Consider the following 18041-nt stretch of genomic DNA (forward strand, 5'->3'; position numbering starts at 1 on the left):
TTTAAAATCTATGTGTTTCTATTTAAATGACTTTGTGTGCTGCTGTCCAGTCTTGCACCCAAGTGGAGTGTGCTCAGAGGGGGGTGGAATGTGTCTGTTCTTCTACCTCCCTGCCAGGAAGCATGAGGAAATGATGTGTTTATGAGATAGTGACATTTATTTGAATCATCCAAAAAGCCCAAGATTCCCTCATTCCCCTGAGCTGAAGGAATGACATGACCCATTGTTAACAGAGCTCTTTCAATTGACAAGATTTGTTATCTCACTCCCGTGTGTTCTGTACAATGGCAGGTAATACCTATTCTTCTCTAACTTCAGATAATGGTTTTTTCCCCAGACTTTGCACTTTATTACACAGTTGTTGATCTCTGGACTTTACTGGCTTTCTTGCTGAATTCAAAAGAACAGCTATTCCTCACTTTCAATTAAAAATTTTATTTGCCTTGTGCTCCATGGACAGTCTGTTTCTGGCCACTGAGTAGCATCTTGGAGCTGTCTCAGGTGTCACTTAGTCTCTCACAGCACTGGGAAAAGGAACCATCCAGAGCACAATTAATTTCCATATTTTTGATGCTAGTGAGGGAATGCTGTGCTGGTCATAGGTGTTGGCAGAGGGAAAAAGGTTCTTGCAGGAGTAGGAATTCACCCCATGGTCCCTGGATCTGGAGTTCCTCTCTGGCTTGTGTAGACTTGATTGTCCAGTGTCAGGTGTGTCTGTGCTAATAGGGACTGGTGTTGATGGTGTTGGCACCTGCTGTTGGACCACTGGCCACTCCCAGCAACAAAGAAGCCAAATACCCCTCTTGTAGCAGCCAGCAGTAGTTTGTGTCCTGCAGTTTGGGATGTTCTACATTTGAATTTTAATTTAGCTTTTCAACTTTTCTTTTACAATGGTGCCCACCCATGAAGAGTACTCTAGGGGATGACAATGTTTTTCTCATATATACACGTGTTTACCTGTAAAAAGTAGAAAAATGCACAGTTTAAAACACCCTAGTCCTTCATATGTCTCAGCTGAGTTCATAAAGGCTTCCCCTCAGGACCTTGTTCAGGTGCAGTAAAGTGATTTTGTTGGTGTTTTGCATGACGTGTGTGGGGACACTGCTGCAGGCTCCTGACAAAGCAGGCATTAGTGACATAGCCACACATTTATGACAGCAAGGTTCAGCTTCAAGGTTATCTTCTTACATGAGGCAGAAGTCTTTCAGAGATTGGAGCAAGGCTTTGAGAAGCTCTTTGCTAATTCCTTAACTGGGGTAGAATTGGAGACTCTTGTTCTGAGAGCTTTTAAAATATATTCCTAAAACATCTGCCTCTCATTCCCGGAAGTATTTGAAAGCTGTGTAGATGTGAAGCTTAGGGACATGGCTTAGTGGTGAACTTGGCAATGTTACTTTAACAGCTGGACTCAATGATCTTGGAGGTCTTTTCCAACCTAAATAACTCCATGATTCTATACAAGCCAAAACCTGAGAATTCAAACAGTCATCCTGTTGTGATTGAAAGGAATTGCTTGGAGTCAAAGTGACAGCAATAGAAATTAGGAGTGCACACAAAATGGGAGTTATTGTGACTGAAAAACCAAACACAATCACATAAGTGAAAATGTGGCACTTGCTTATTTCACTGCATCTGAACCAGTTGGGATGGGGACAGGAATCCCTGAGGCAAGAGATCCTGTAGTTCTGTGGCAGCATTAAACAAATATGTAAACATTAGTAATCCACTGTTTGTGTGCAAGATAGTGAGAGGATTGTTGGTTTGGTTCTTTAAACAGTAAGGAAAAGCTGTAAAGGTACTGGGCGAGTGTGGAACAGATTTTTTTATTTCACAGCAAGTTAAATATCTAATTTTCTTGTTTAAAAGTGCCAGTGCTGCAGTCTCTCTAGAAGGAGGAAGCAGCCATGCAGTGTTCCCAGTGGATACATGAATGACTCTGGGGTGGATTCTCATGGCTCAATTATGGATCACTTTTCATAATTCTGATTTCAACATGGAACACTCTGTGACTAGGATGCTTCCTAGCTTTAAAGTCAGCAGCATAATGACCTGTTTGGGGCAGTGTATTATACACTATAATACCACTGAGATCTAAGTCACGAGGAGAAAGAGAAGCTGGATGATAAAACCAGTCATGAGGAAGGGGATGAGTGCTCAAGTGTTTACCTAAAGCAAGAGGCTGCCAGTTCTTGTTTAGATAGGTCCCAGGGAAGAGTCCCAAACTCTCATAGTTCCAGAAGCAGAGAGAATTGAAAGAAAAACCTGTACTTCATAAAAATGTTGTTTCTCCCCTGCACCACTGAGATGTTCCTGTCAAAATAGGACTTCAACTGAAATAACTTGAGGTGACATTATTAAGTTAATATTGTTACTTAACACTGTTAAGTTCATTGCTTTCAAGCCATGGGCAGAATCCTTTCAAGGTATTTGGTTTGTTAAGGTAATAGGGCTATTTAAAAGGATTCTTGACTGAAGCCCACTTGCCATATGCTCTTTACATGCTCTTTACTCTGTCACCAGATATGATTGGTTTGAGTTCTTCACAAGAGTCTTTTGAAACAAACTTCTGTTGCTGTATGAAAGTGAAGGCTGAGACAGCAAACAGTAATCTCTTAGAAGATAAGCATATCCAAACTGAAAGTTGAAAATTAAAGATTAAACTGATTCTAACAGCATCCGTTTTAGAGTTCTGTACTTTCTCAGCTGCTTTATTTTCCTGTTATTACTTGGACTTTAAGTCAGCAATTTATGCATCAAAACAAACTGTCTAGCTCATGAACAAACTGTCTAGCTTACAAAGGAGCTGGAGCCAATTCCCACTAGAGCCAGTGGAAAAGTTTTCATTGAGTTCAGTGCATTTGGTGTCTGGCAACCTTTGATGTGAATAAAAGAGAATCAAAATTTGTGACAGGACATGTTAAGAGAAATTTTAAAATTGTAGAATACTATTTTCTTGGGTGGAAAAAATTGACATAACCATCAAGATTACTTCTCCCCTCTGCAAAGTGTCATTTTGATAATCAGTTGTCTTTTGATGCCTTCCTGAGACTAGTGTGAAATGACTGCTCTTTGAGGAGGAGCACACCTGCCAACAAGGTTCTTTAAAACATTGAATAAAAACTTGGTATAGTATATTTTCCAATGTTTTTACTATAGTTTAGAGCAATATGCATTTCACTGCTGTGTGCTTCCATTTATCTGGACAAGCTTAACAGCACTATCACAACAGCACTAAATCAAGAACAAATGGAAAATCACATTTTGTCAACCTAATGTCTGTCTACATGGAAGCTGGTGTTTTTCTTGTATTGCCACATGAAACTCATTAAACAACTGCCAGTTTCCTCTTCTGGGTTGTTAAGGTGAAGTTTGTACTTTTTGTAGAATTTGCTTAAGACTGTCTAAATGTAGATTTGTACTATAAATCTACAGAGCACAACATCTTCAGACTGGGATTTCCCAGTGCCAAATGCAACTGGCCTGTTGGTACAACAGGACTTTTAATATAAATTTATCGATTAGTTTGAATTCATTACTTCTTTTGCAGTTAAGGTAAATAACAAACATTTCAAACAGAAGCAGCAAGTCAACACTATAAAATTTAAGTTGAAAGGTAAGCCGTATCCCTGAAGGATGCTGCTCGTGGTGGGTCCTTTCTGAGGAGTGTTCCTAGGAGACCTTGTGCCATGAGAATGTGATTTTGGGAGACTGTGAGGAGCCCAAGGACAGCTGTGAGTCTGTGGTACCATGAGGGGTTAAAGGTATCAGGGTTTTACTGCTCTGCTGCTGCTGCTCTTTGAGCTGATGTTGTTCAGATGCTGTCAGGATCTAATTTTAGAGAAGTGTCGTTTGTTTCAGAGATTATTTAGCATGAGTGCTGGAGGTTACCCACCACACATAAGCATCACAGAGCTCCAGGAAGAACAGAAGAGTGCTCACTGCTTTACTTTCCAGTAGTGTGAGACCTCATCCATCTCTGGTGATTAATTCAAATAAAATGCTTGTGTCCTGATGTGGCATCTTGGCCTGGTTTCTATTCAAATATTTCCTTCAGAGAGGTGGATGTAAGTTTGCTCCTTTCTTTTGTGTAGTTTCAGTTCCCCAACTTGCAGTGCTGTATTGTGAAATATTTTCCAAGTCTTTAAAGTTTTAAAATGTTGGAGGTTTAAAATGTTTAAGTGTTTTAAAAAAACAAATTTTACTTCTTACTAAGTGGTGCAGTGCTGAAATACTTTTAAATAGTTTTCCTATTGAAAGGAATACTGTGATTTAGAGCAGTATCTCTTAATTATGTTCTAACAAAGTCTTGTGAAGAGGCAGAGCTAGTGGCAACAAAAGTCTGCAATTAAGGCAGGGTATGTTGCCTGAAATACAAGATAATTGTCTGGGCAAGATCACTGGAATGGATTCAGAGGCTGTAGTTGTCAATGCTCTCTCTAGGTGTTTGGCACATCCAGCAGAGAGGAGAACTCCTCAGGAATGTGTTTATTCCATGGTATGGCCCACTGTACAGCTAAGCCTCTGAGCTGAATGTTTTGTTCTGTGAAGTTTCATGGCCTCATCTGGTTTGTGTTTTTTGGTTTTTTACATCTTCCCCTCCTCACAGGCTCTCAGTCTGGTGTAAAGCTGATGGGTAGGAGCAAAGGTAAAGAATGATGTAATGCAGCAGCAGCCAGAAAGCATCTTTTGTGTGAATTGTGAAATGGCTACTCCGTAGTCATCTCCCGATGAATCAGACGTGAGGGGCCGCTTTGTGGAGCCAACCCTTTGTACATCAACTGGAAGCAGGAGGAGACATTCAGTCCAAGAGCTCTTTCTCAAAATGGATTTAACTTTTCTTTTGCCAGTCACTACCAGCATGACCTCATACACTTCTAGCACAATGGTGTGGCTAAGCCTTTGAGTACACAGCCATTACATCACCGCAGCAAATTAGAGAGGGAGGTGGGAGCGAGGCCCCACTGTTGTCATGGCCGATGAGATGGTCAGGACCCGAGCCATTGTCCCCGAGAGGCTGGTGGCTCTGCTGGAGAGCGGGACAGAGAGGGTGCTGCTGATTGACAGCCGCCCCTTTGTGGAGTACAACACCTCCCACATCCTGGATGCCATCAACATCAACTGCTCCAAGCTCATGAAGCGCCGGCTGCAGCAGGACAAAGTTTTGATCACAGAGCTCATTCAGCATTCAGCAAAACACAAGGTAGGGGTCATTTTCCTCTTATTCCTTGTATTTGTTTAAAAGAGTGGCTGGAAAGCAACTTGTAGTAATTTTTCCTTAGGTATTTCATTAAATATTTAAAAAAATTAAAACCCAACCAAAAATCCCCAAAAACCCAACTAAAACCCAACAAGATTAAAGGACTGAGTTTAGCTGAGATGTTACCTGATTGATGAAGGTATTGGTTACTATTGAGTTTATCATTGGGATTTTTGGTAGAATCTTTAGAAATTACTCTGAAAGAACGTACTCAGGGTTCTTGTGTGTCTTGCAAAGCACACTCTCTCAAATGTATGTAAGGCAGGAAACATTCTCTCCTAAACTTTGAAGAATTCTTGGGGATCTGTGGTGGGGCTTGCTTAGCAAGTGATCGTTTGGTTTGCCCAGAAACTGCCTCTCTGTTAGTCCTGGACCCTACTTGCTGTTTAAAGGGCTTTTCATGGGGGCAGTTCAATGAATTTTGGTGTTTATTTATTTGGGAGGAGGGGTGTGATTTTCACTGATAGCATAGTGTTATCAGTTATGCTGTTTAAAATTAATGTGTATCTCTCTGTCTGTGTATGGAGGGGTTATTGGGGCTTTTTTATCCATTGATATTTGTTTCATTATTTCATTAATTTGTTTTGGGTGCAAAAAATAATCTACTGTGTTCTTGCTTTGACACGTTGAAAATGAAGTTTTTTATTTTTATTATCTAAAGCATATTTTATGTATAAAGTTGTGCAGGTAACCAAAACGTGTGTGAACTTAGAGGCAGTTTAAGATTTCTTTACTGTTTGTGCACAAAACCCTCAGAAGCAGAAAGTGAGGCAGGGCCATCTTCTGAAAAGCTCAGCTTTTAAACAAATCCACCAGCCTCACTGTAGGTAGAGCAAGTGACATGAAATTACCAAATGATAGAAATTTATGGAGTGGGCTTCAGCTTGCAGCAAATAATCAATTTACAAACTCTCCAGAGAATTAAATATGAGAGGTGTATGAAGTATAAAATAAAAACTGTTTAGTGAACAGGTGCATAAGAAATCTATATATCTGAACTGCTGTTATAGCAAATATATGGGAACCTGATGGAGGTGATAATGTGGTGCTTTTAATCATCTTCTTCCTTCCTGTTTTACTCAGAGTTCCTTGTGTTTCAGATTGAAATTGATTGCAAGCAGGAAGTGGTGGTGTATGACCAAAGCTCTAAAGATGTGACCTCTCTCTCATCTGACTGTTTTCTTACTGTGCTCCTGGGTAAACTGGAGAAGAATTTCAGCTCTGTGTATCTCCTTTCAGGTAAGATGTAACAAAAGAAACCCCTTTCAGGTGACATGTACTGAAAGAAATGTTTGAAACACTTGAATAAAGAGAAGAAAGAAAATGATGTTGGTATAGCAGACCTGTACAGTTTTGCAAGTGCTGGTATAAACTACAGTTATAGCAGAGACATTTCTGTAGTTCTTTTTGCATGTAGTGGCACTCATAATACATGCAGTGCTTAGAAATTGCATCTTACAGGGAATATATTACACCATTACTCTGTGTAAATGGAAATGGAACAATGCAGAGGTTTTTAGATGCATGTCTTCTACTTTAGGGTCAAAAAAGTAGTAACAGAAATGGGCTTCCCTGGTTTTTTAAGTATTGCACATGGTAGGAAGAAAATCTCTTCCTTACTGAATTGGTAATTACTAAAATAAGAACAAAGGAAATTATCTCCCAGTTACAGAGATTAGTTTGTGTGACATTTTAAACTTCTCCTTAAGTGGTAGCACTTTATTTAGATCTTTTCCTTCAGCCTTTTTTGTTTGTTTGGTTTTGTTTTTAATTTTAAATCCCAGGTCAAAGCACCTATAGAAATGAAATTCCTTATAATACAGGATTTGCTGGTCTCACAGTGTGCTTGTGTCATTATTTCTGTCGTGGAACAGTAGACAGTGTTCACAAGGAGGGGCATGAAATAGATCCAAGGCTGAAGGAAGAGGGAATGATGAATTTAAACAGGAAATCCATTGCAGTGACTGGATCAGTCATCTAATGAAGCAAACACCTAGTGTCTGAGAAATGCTGAAACACAGAGACTGAATAATGGTGAGAGAAAGAAAACAACTCCAGAGAGATGCTTCCTCCAGTTTGTAGTGACTTCAGATGACAGTGAGAGGTTGTGGTCCTAAGAGAGCTTTCCTCAACTTGTTTTGAAAGTGCTTACAGTGAAAGTGAATAATTTCTGCACTGGGACGTGAGTTTGGTGCTCATGTGAGCTTTACTTACATTAAACCAAGTAGGTTTTGCTTTGGCTAGGGTTGATTATTTTGTTTTCTTTGCTGTCTAGGTAAGAACTACACCTGTGGGTGGTGGACTACAGTATTAGATTAAGTAACTCTTCTTACATACGAGTCAGCAAGAATTGTGTGTTGTGTAGGCACAGTAAATGCTTAATGCAAAAGTGATGAAATAACTGGTTAATACTCTCTTGAACTGAAAATTGTTATTTGAAAAATAAGCCAGTCCAGAAACTGTATCTCCTCAGAAATCCTTTTATTGTTTGAATTCTCAATTCTGCTCAGCTATCCTGAAGGGTTTTTCAATAACCTGAAGATTACAGCTCCAGGCAGAAATCTGACTATCCTAAAATTAATTCCCATGATAGAAACAGCTCTCTTACAACTGAGAGTCAGACCTCATGGCAGGGAGGTGTTGAGGAGGGGCCAAGAACAGGAAAGTACCATGAACTTCTCTTCCTCACACTGTTCCTCACTTGTGTGAGACATGGCTTTGATCTTCAGTCACATCTGCTGGACCCTCTGAAAGGAGTTCTCAGAGTCTCCACTCTCAGAGTTGCTTGTGGCTCTCATAGGAATGGCCAGGACCAGGAAGGGAATGTTCCAGCTCCCCAGTGCATCATTTGGGCAGTCACCACTTGCATGTATCATAGTGATACTGGGAGAAATGGTTTTGTTTTCTTTTCATTTCCAGCATGTGGTTGTTGTTTGTTCAAGGTGAAAATGTTACCTAAACCACAAGCAACGTAACAGTGCACATGAGCTGAGGTGAACTCAGACACATAGCTCTGTTAAGGGTTAGTTTGGGAATCTAATGTGTCAAAATCATCCTTATAAAAAGCAGGACTTTTATTTTAGCGTGTCAAATGGCAAAGATCAGGTTTGAGAATTTCCTCTTGTGTTTGTTTACATAGCTAGGATGAGGATATTTATGGATGCAGAAACAACTAGTGGTTTTAAAACCAGTGGAGGAGGAGGAGAAGAAAGACGGGAAATATAAGGAAATTATTTACTATAAGGAAACTATTACAGTTAAGTGCTTATTTCATGTGCTTATTTTTTTACATCTCATTTTAAAAATCTAGTTTACTCAATGCACACTGAAGAAACCTTTTAGGGTGTGGGGTGAAGGAGAATTGTGTAGATTCAGTCTTACAGAAAGCTCCTTGGAGTTCATTGATATATGGCTGTAGCAAACCAGATAAAATATGTTGTCTCAGCAAGCTGATGACGAACTCTCATAAATGTTTATGGCCCATAATGAGGGCAGGGGTCAGTGTACTGTGTAAAAAGCAAAACCTTTGGACTTGAGTTTTCCCTATGCCACTAAATCTGGTTTATTTAAAATAGTGACCTTAAATAAACATTTTGGGGTAGGAAAATATTTTTTGTTGGGATAGAATAAGGAGCAATTAATGAATATCTGGAATTCCTGCCTCTGTTCTTGTTGAAACCCCCCACTGCTGAGCACTCAGTGAGATGGTTTTTTTTATTTAGGTTGTGCATAACGGTGTGCACTGCCCTGGAGGTTGTTTTTCATTGAAGTAACTATTGCAAATACCTCAAAGGAACCCTTACCAATTAGTTTAAGATCTTGATATAGCCTCACAAAAATATTTATAATCTGGTGAGGAATGTTTTCAGGAATTAAATACTCAATTTGATTCTTAATTTTTAACAGTGCACAAAATACTGAAATGGAAACAGAATTAAGCCTTGGTGTCCACATCATGGCATCTACTCCTCTGAGTTAAGTAAGATTTAAACATAGGGATGTCACTTGATTCCTTCTCATATGTTGGCAATTGGATTTACTTGCAGTGGAGTCCTTTCCTTAGTTAATAGTGTTATGATTTTCCTGCTTACTTTGCAGAAACAGGAGAGACTAGTGTTTTTTGCTTGAATGATCATTATTAAGGCAGTAAACATCATGAGTCTTGATTAAATTCTATTCCACTATGTGAATGGAAGCATTCATGTTCTATTTTCCTTAAATACTTGTTCTCCCCTGCTTTTAATCTGGTTTAGCTTTGCTCATTGCAAGCAGAGATGTCTTCATGACAATTACCTTTCAAATGCTTCCTGTGAAGAAGGTGAAGCGCAGATTTTTATTTTGTGTTGATTTTTTAAACTTTTTTTTTTGTTCAGAATACTATCTAAACAGAAGGCTTTCTGAAAAACAGGCAAACAACCAAACCATAACCTTTCTGTATATACAAACTATCATTAAAAATTGTGATAGCCTAACATTGAAACACTGTATGCCTCCCTCTCAAAAACAATGGTTGGTAGGTAATTGCCTTCTAATCTCTTGCTACCCTTCTGCCTATGAAAAATATCAGTAGTAATGTGATGTAGTGGATTCTCCTTTCACTAGAGCTCTCTGACAAGCTCCTGCTGAGCACAAAGAAGTAATAAGGAGAAATAATAAATTAAGTTATTGGGTTTTTATTCAATGACAAATGTTGGGGTCATATGGAGTGGAGAATGAGTTAAGTGGGATTGGACAAAGGTCCTGAAACAAAGCAGGGAGTGATTACCTAGGGAGTGTGGCAAAAGGCATGTTTTAGCTGAAACTTCCCAATTCCTTGTTTCCCCCTGACCTGTCCCTCACCTGACAAGGGGTGTGTACTAAATGGAAGACTTGGAGGATCCGAGGAGAAGGAAGCATATTTGGAACTCTTCTTTATCTTGCCTTCATTTTAGAAATATTTGAAATTGGAAGCCCATTTAATGAAATCTTTAGTGTAAAAATAGTGAAGTATCTCTAAGGTACATTCACCATTGTGTTATCTTACTTGCCTAAAGAAAAGCTAGATAAGAAAAGCCCAGTGCTTTCTCCCTGCTTTATCTCCAGAAGAAGCATTCCTTGTGGCAGGGGAGCAGGAAATCTGAAGAATATTCTCTTGTAGGTGGAGCTGGTGATTTATGTGTACTGAAGGGACCAGAGCTGTGAGACAGGGCTTTATTCCCAGTTTCTGCAGTCCCCTATGTCAAATAAGGGCTCCATGTGGTTCAATGTGGACTAAAAGAAGGCACAAGTCCTGGCAAGCATCCTGACACCTTTCAACATTTGGATTTGAAGCTTTATAACTTTCAGTTGTGGCTTACTGATGTTCTGAGTATTTCCTACATGTGAGTCTTTGCATAGTACCCCAGCACACCTTAAAATGCTGGTGTCATCAATTAATGTAATCAGGTTATCTGCAATTTGAAATGAGTATAGTGAGAATGAACTGTTAAATATCCTGCCAGTGTTTGGAGGAGGAGATTGTTGCACAATGATGCCAGCTTTCCTGATATTCCCACCCATTCTAATGATTCCATTAGAAGGAAGCCTCTACTGAGAGAGGTAAAAATCTTCCTGAGGGAATGCAGTATTCCCCAAGTGGTGCCATAACCCATAGAGTACAGCCAGTGTTGGTGGAGAGGAGAGTGAGAGAGGATCTTAGCTCTGAATCACTCCCTTGAAAAGTCTCCCTCTCCATCAATTTTTAAGAGAGCTTGGAAAAGCTAGTACCCTTGGCTACAGCCAGGCCTCTGTGAATATCCTCCCACCCTCTGTACTTAAAATGCAATTTTCAGTGTTCATTTAGTGCCATAATTGTTTTAAGCACTTGAAGAATGGGAGTCAAGTTTATTATTTTCATATGTGTATCCACTTGCTGTCTTTTGAGAGAGAGCAAGGTTTGACTAGAGTAGAGCTCACATAACATTTCTCAAACCCAAGAATAACTTGTTAAGTTTGCTTTTGTTTTGGATACCTCTGGATGCTTGTGAAATTTAATTGACTGAAATTATGGTGCAGGTTTTTGGGGTTTTTTTCCCTTAAAGGCAGAAAGGGCAGTGTGGGTGTCCACTCTGTTCTTTGTACTTGCTGTGCCACTTGGAATATGGCACTTGGGTGGGATGGGAAGCTTGACCCCACTCTCACACATCTCCCCTTCCTTGTTTGCTTAACCTGCCTATTAACCTTGTCTTACCAAAGGCAGAAACCCTCCAGGGCAAAGAACTTCCCTTGCTACTGTGCTTGTAAAACACCTGGAATAACGGGGTCGCTTTCCGAACGCCACCGGGATAAAAACACCCCTGGCTTTCCCAAACTGGGAAACCTTGGATGCTGTGGAAGGACTCCCGAGGCTGAGGAGGGAGGGACACCAATGGGATGGAGCCCTCCTGACAAGGCTCTCCAGCCTGAGCTTATGTAATGGAAAATGGCACGGGTCCCTGTGGAGCGGAGCTGGAATGCGGGAATTGTAACAGCCTGTGGAAGGCTGCGGTTCTTTAAACCGAGTGGAAACATTGCAGATTCATAAAACTTGTGAGTCAGAAAGTTTACAGCTTTCCTTCCTTACAGCAAGGGAAAAAATCTATACTGCAGCTTTTAGATAAACACGTTAATGTTCAAAGGGGATGTGACCAGGAAAGACACGAAGAGCCTCTGAGGCAAAGCAAACCTAAAACTTCAGGGTTTGTATATTTTGTCTTTGCAATAGTGCTGTTTGATTTATTTTTTTAGCCTAGTTTTCAGTAACATTATGTTACTGGCCTGGCACTAATCAGTATTTACAGTAACAAATTCTAAATTGCTGTTTAGAAGAGGGAAAAAAAAGCCCTAAAAGCTGAATATGAATTACTCCACTGCATACCTTTGGTGAATACAGGCATTTGGTGAGGCTCACTTAGAATCATAGGGTCTGATTATTATGTTTTAGAGGTAGTTGCAAATTTTCCTGCTTTTTTATTCTTTATTTCCTATGAAAGGGAAAATTAAATTTTAAAAGGGGAGGGAGAAGGATAGCAATATAATATTTATTAGTATGTGGCTATATAAAATTATGAATAATTAGTGCCCTTAATGAAGAAGCAAATTCTTCATTTAATAAAGGTGGAATTGTCTGTTAAATCTACAAGCTTCAAAGTCTCTTTCTTGCAATGCTGTCCCAGTACATGCATGTAGTCTTTGGTTTTCTGACTCATCCCTTGGGTCTCAGACCTTTTCCACTCTCTGCTTTAAAAGAATGGCTTTTGATGCTGAATTAACACTGATGTGCTGATGTACTGGCAGACATTAGGTCTTGTGGGAAAAAGAAGGAAGTAGCTTGTAGTTTGTTTTCAAGAATTCATTGAAGAAAACCAATTTCTCCCTTTGGCTTTTTCAGAACAGTCAGAATCCAAAGCAGGGGGGAAAGGAGCAGTATCTGATTAGAATGGCACTTCAGAAAAATGCCAAAGTTTGCTCTGTTACCAGTGTGCCTTGCCTGTGGCCTTTTTCAGCAGACTGCATGTGGAAAAAGGACACATCCACTGTCTCTTACATCTCCATCAGGAGAGATCCTCATAGGCCTCCTGGGTGAGGTACATGGAGCTGCAGGGATATTGTATTAAACACTTCCTAGGCTTTTCTTAGCCTGGAGTTTTAGGGAAGCCAGCTCTCAGGAGTTGCCATGTTGCCTGTGTCTCTGCTGTCACCCACAAAAGATGCTTCAAAAGCTCAAAAGTTGGTCAGCTTCAGTAAGGCTTGACAAAGGGAGTAATTCAATGAAAAAAAATAAGGGAAGTTCTTGTGAGCTGTATGAAATAAGCACTGATACAGTGCAGAGCCTTAAATTAGTGTCTCTCCCTGAAAAGTTGAGCTGGGAGTGGATTTGCTGGTGTGACCAGGTAACTCAGGGAGTTCAGGCTGGATGTCCACAAGGATCTGCTGTGAGATGAGCACAGGTGGCACACAGATGGCAGGTGGAATTCCTTGGTTCTGCAGCTCCTCAGTCACTTGGATGAAAAACATGCTTATGTAGTCTGAAAGTGGAAAGCTGCTCCTCTGGTCTTTGGAGTTGGTCTCCTTTAGTTGGAGAAGTTGTCAGAGAATTTCATCCTGGTTACCACCTTTTCTCCAGCTGAATCTCCTGTCCCCTCTGCCTTGGCCACACTGCCCAGCTCTGGGGCTCAGAAGCAATTGCTGGAGTTCTCCATTGAGCTGTAGCTGGCCAAGCTCACTGCAAACATGTGAAGTGATGTGAACTCCTATTTTCTCACCTTTCATTCCAAGTTAGGTTTCATGGCTGCATTGACAAAGAAATAGCACAAAATGCTCATGGCACAAATGCACTGTCAGTTTTCTCCATTTGTAACTAACTATTAGGATTTGTGTATGCATGGAGCTCTCACCTTTGTAGGAGTTTTCTCCATGCTTTCAGTTACACAGAAAAAGCAAGTCACACCTAATGGTAAGGTGCTCTCTCTTCATCTTTCCCTTTCCTTGAAGAGCTGTGAAGAAACTCAGAGTTGCACCTCAACTGTTGCTTTTCAGTTTCACAGCCAAACTTAACCCACCTTATCTCTGAAGCAGTCAGATCTCTGCTGCTTTATGTGCTTTGTCAGTATGCACATGCCCCCTTAGCAAGGGCAGCTCTCTCTAGATGATTAAGGATAAAAATTCTAGTGCACATCTCTGCAGACATTTGAGGATGAAAAGGAACTACAGAATTGGTTGTTTCAGCAGTAATGTTATGACCAACTATAAAGAGATACTAGGATTGCCTCCTGATAGAATTTTTTTTTCCTATATGTTAAAAATATATGTAAGTTGAGAGATAGATGGATGTATGAGGGAGCATCTGTGGTCTGTGATGTGAATGACACTTGCATTTTGAAAATTATTTTTTTTAAGTAACTGATGCTTCTATTTAACCTTTTTTACTCTTCCCTGGGCCAAATCAGTAATTAGTATGTTCCCTGTGAATTTGCCTTGTCTAATTATGGTCACATCTCTGAATGGTTTGACATCCCATTGAAGGAAATACAAAGACCAGGAGGAAGAAATCAGTGTAACATGGAATGAACATAAGAACCATCCACCTGTCCTGTTATGGTGTCATTTAACTGGAAAGGTTTTATTAAATATTGGACAAAAACATTGAAATATGATCTGCTAACTTTGTACTAAGTGTTCAAATCAAGACCTTTGGGTTTAGCTGATCTTTCATTTGCAGCCCTGCAGAGTGGTTTGCAGAGCTCTGATTGCTGTTCCTGATTGCAGCAGAGCAGCTGGCAGCACTGGAATGCTCCTGCTCTGTTGCCACAGAACACAGAGAAATGAGCTGCAGTTACAACTGTTTGTGCTCCTCAGGATCATTCTTCCAGATTAATTTATGATTTGTTTTAGTGGTACTGAAACTAAGCAAGCATAAGGATCTGGATGGATTCCATTCCCTCAGTGGAAGGAAGTTCTTCCCAAATCAACAGTATTTCTCTATCATTTGTTGCCTCCTGATCCCACATTCTTTCCCTGCCTCTTCCTGTTTCTAGCAAAGTTAATTGGGGCTCCTGTTTACATAAGGACTTACGCAGTGAATCCATAAGGAGGAATAGAATTTACCGCAGAATTTTGCTCAGTTTTTTTTCATCCCATTTTCTGGGTTTGGCCCTGTTCTGCTTCCTGTTGGCTGAGAAGGGAGCTAACACTTCTGCCACTAAGATTCCCTTAGAGATCATACCTTTATGGTCCCAGCTGTAGTTAGGGAAGCCTTGATCAAAGGGAAGTCTGTAGTCACCACTTTGCAGAACCATAGCAACAGGGCAATCAAGTAGTTTACTGGACCTTGCCAGATTTCTGCTAATGGATGTGGAGGCTTGTAAGCAAGAAACAATTTGCTGTAAGGACTGGGAGGTGTTGGGTTGTCTGCCACACACAAGGGCTGCAAAACCAGAGAGCTTTTGGCACCTTGACATGGTTTTGTAGAGACATCCTGTTGAATGTCAAGAGAGCTGTTTCAGCTCAGTTTACCACCAGGAATACAGAAAACCTGTGTGGTTCAGTGCTATTGAGGAGAGAATATTTTTGAGTTATTTGTCAGTCATCTACTTCCAAGGCCCAGTGACATTTATCAAAGAATTCAGTAAAACTCTGTTAACCCAGTAGCTCTGTTAATGATCTGTGGATTTTTACTTTCCTTCCCCCCATAGTTTCAACATGCTCTTGCAATTAATTTATGATTCACATGAGGCTGGAGCAGTGGTAGGAGAAAGGGTGTTATTTAGAAACTAGTTCCAGAAGAAAAGTATATTTTCTTTAATTAAAACACACTGCACAGTGCTGCCAATCTTTCTGTTCCAACTGAGATAGGTAAAGAGATTTAAAGAAAAAAAATTGCCTTCTTGCAAAGGTCATAGCCAAATTATGAAATTTGAAACAAATCCTGTCCCATTTTTCTTTTAAAGCTCAATTTTCTGTTCTGCATTCCTACCTGGAGACTAAATTAATTTTCCAAATGTTTAAGATTTATTTTTTGAAAACTGCTTCATTTATAACAGAAGTGTGCAGGTGGTCTGAGTGCTTAAAACACTTTCCTTATAAGAGGCTCCTCATGGAGACTGGTCATAGAGTTCAGCTTTGGGGACTCTGAGGAGCCACCATCTGTGTTAGAAAATTGAGACATTATAGTAACATAAGAAATCCCTTTCCCTATAAATCCTTAGGTGCTGAGGGTTTTTTTAAAAATACATTTCCTTGTGCATTTTTAAAATATGCATATTTTTAAGTTAGTGCAAGCAGATAGTGATGAGCACAGTTCTTTTGAACAGAAATAAGTCTCAGTGCCATGACAGCTCAGTGATCATACATGTGGATAATGTTTTTCCAGACCCCTGATAGTTTGTGGCACTTAAAGAAATTGGTATTTAAGCAGAGTGCATATGTGAGTATGTTTTCTTGGTTTGGGATTTGCTTGCCTGTGGGCTTTTAGAGCAGTTTTTGCATATGCACTGACCTAGAATGGGTTTTCTGTATTGAGAAGTGCCATAAATCAAAGCCAGATTCATTGTAAAGCTACTAACCTTTTGAAAACCTTGTCATAGAGGATGGCAAGGATGACATCTTAATATTTGAAAGAAATCACTGTTTTTGTGCTTTCTCAAATCAGTTGAGATACTAACACTAGGCTCAGAGGAAAGGAGGGCTCACTTGGTGCATATGTAAAGCAGGTAGTATAATGTCAAACTTCAGTGATTTGAGAGTTTCATGAGTGTAATTCATGTTGTGAAGGTACTGAAGCAACCTGTTACTAGGAAAGCATGTGAAGAAGAAACATGACTTTGAAAGGATGAATGCCTTAGAGGAAGTATTGAAGCATTTAATCTTGAATCATTTCAATTTGCCTTGGTTGAGTCCTGGAATAACAAGTAAAAGAGTGCTCCTTACGATGACAGAGCATGGATTCCATCTCCCCAAAATCTAAGGTGTTTTGAACATTACCTTCCTGCTTAATTTGTTGTCACAGGTTTCACACAGAAATGGGACTAATCCCTAGGTAGTTGGGAAGAATCTTTTTTGCTGAACTTTTCCCATGTGCAGTCTTTTGCAAAGACAGCACATATGTAAAATCCTTGCTTGTGCAGCTTCTTTGTAAGGAGTTCTCTATTTCCAGCCATGTCAGTGAGAGGATCCACAAAGCAGCCAACAATGCTCCCAGCAAATAAAGGATAAGCAAATGAAACCAAGGCAAATATTTGATTTCCTCTTCTTCACCCACCCTTTCAAATAACTGCTTAAATTCAATCTCCAAGGTATATACTGCCTATAAAGTCAAGGAATGCTTCCTGTAACAGAAAGGAAAACATTAGGCCATACAGAAGAAAATTTAGCAAGTATGTGGGAGAATTGTTTTGCAAATTCTTCCTCTCATTCAATGGAACAAGCAGAATCTGTGCTCCTCATGGGCAATGCCTTAGTTTGTCTAACAAAATAGTAAAATTATTTTTTTTTATTTATTTATTTATTCAGGAGACTGAGCAAGAATTGCTGTTCATAAAATGTTTACTCTAGAATCTGCTTGCTGGCTTTTTTTATTAGATAAAATGGGTTGTTACACACTATTTTCTCAATGTTTCTACATTCACTAATGACACAGATTTTAAAATCAAAAGAATAGGCATAATTCAGGAAATGTAATGCAAGCCATGGCAAAACACTACATTAGCTTATTCCTGAGTAATTTTAATTCACATCTTCAAACTGTAATCATAGTGAACATAGCATGTGGCAGATTCAGCACATCAGTGCTTCAATTCCTTGGTGATAAAAAGGTGCTCTATTCTGAACAGGTTATAATTACTCTTCCTTCAGTTAAAACTCTGCTCATCTGGGAGGAAAGAGCTGGGGATTTTCACTGTGGTTTGCAAGTTTTCCCTCTGCTTCACCTCCCCACTCAACATGGAGAAGCCTTGGCTTGGTGTGGTTTTGAAAGATGAAACTTCTTCCAGTGTCCTGAATGAAATACATTAATTGTGGAGCAGCACACAAAATAGTACTGCAGGTTTTTAATTAGTACTGAAGGATTGCAATTAGTAATGTAGAATTTTAAAAGTAAGCACTACTAAATGCATATTAATGCTTAATGAGCTCTCAGTATACACTTGATATGGGAGAAGGGAGTGTCTAGAAAGCATCTTGCTGGGGTGGAGAATAAAAAGTGTGCCTGCTCATGGGGTGGTGGGTGCTGTGCCTATTTTTCTGAAGAATCATTTCCACATATTAAGAATGGGAAGAAGCATCAAAAACT

The 18041-nt window shown here is 39.7% G+C and overlaps 1 protein-coding gene across 1 annotated transcript in view; it reads left to right on the forward strand.

Annotated features, from left to right (window-relative positions):
* DUSP16 (dual specificity phosphatase 16) overlaps positions 1-18041 on the forward strand; it is a 67668-nt gene that overhangs the window by 28951 nt on the left and 20676 nt on the right. The window contains exons 3-4 of the mRNA XM_079305037.1: positions 4607-5200; positions 6358-6496. Of these exons, the coding sequence (XP_079161163.1) occupies positions 4970-5200; positions 6358-6496 (370 nt within the window). The 5' untranslated portion in view covers positions 4607-4969. The remainder of the gene's footprint in view (positions 1-4606; positions 5201-6357; positions 6497-18041) is intronic.

This window comes from Erithacus rubecula (assembly GCF_903797595.1).
Source record: "Erithacus rubecula genome assembly, chromosome: 4".
Lineage (NCBI taxonomy): Eukaryota > Metazoa > Chordata > Aves > Passeriformes > Muscicapidae > Erithacus > Erithacus rubecula.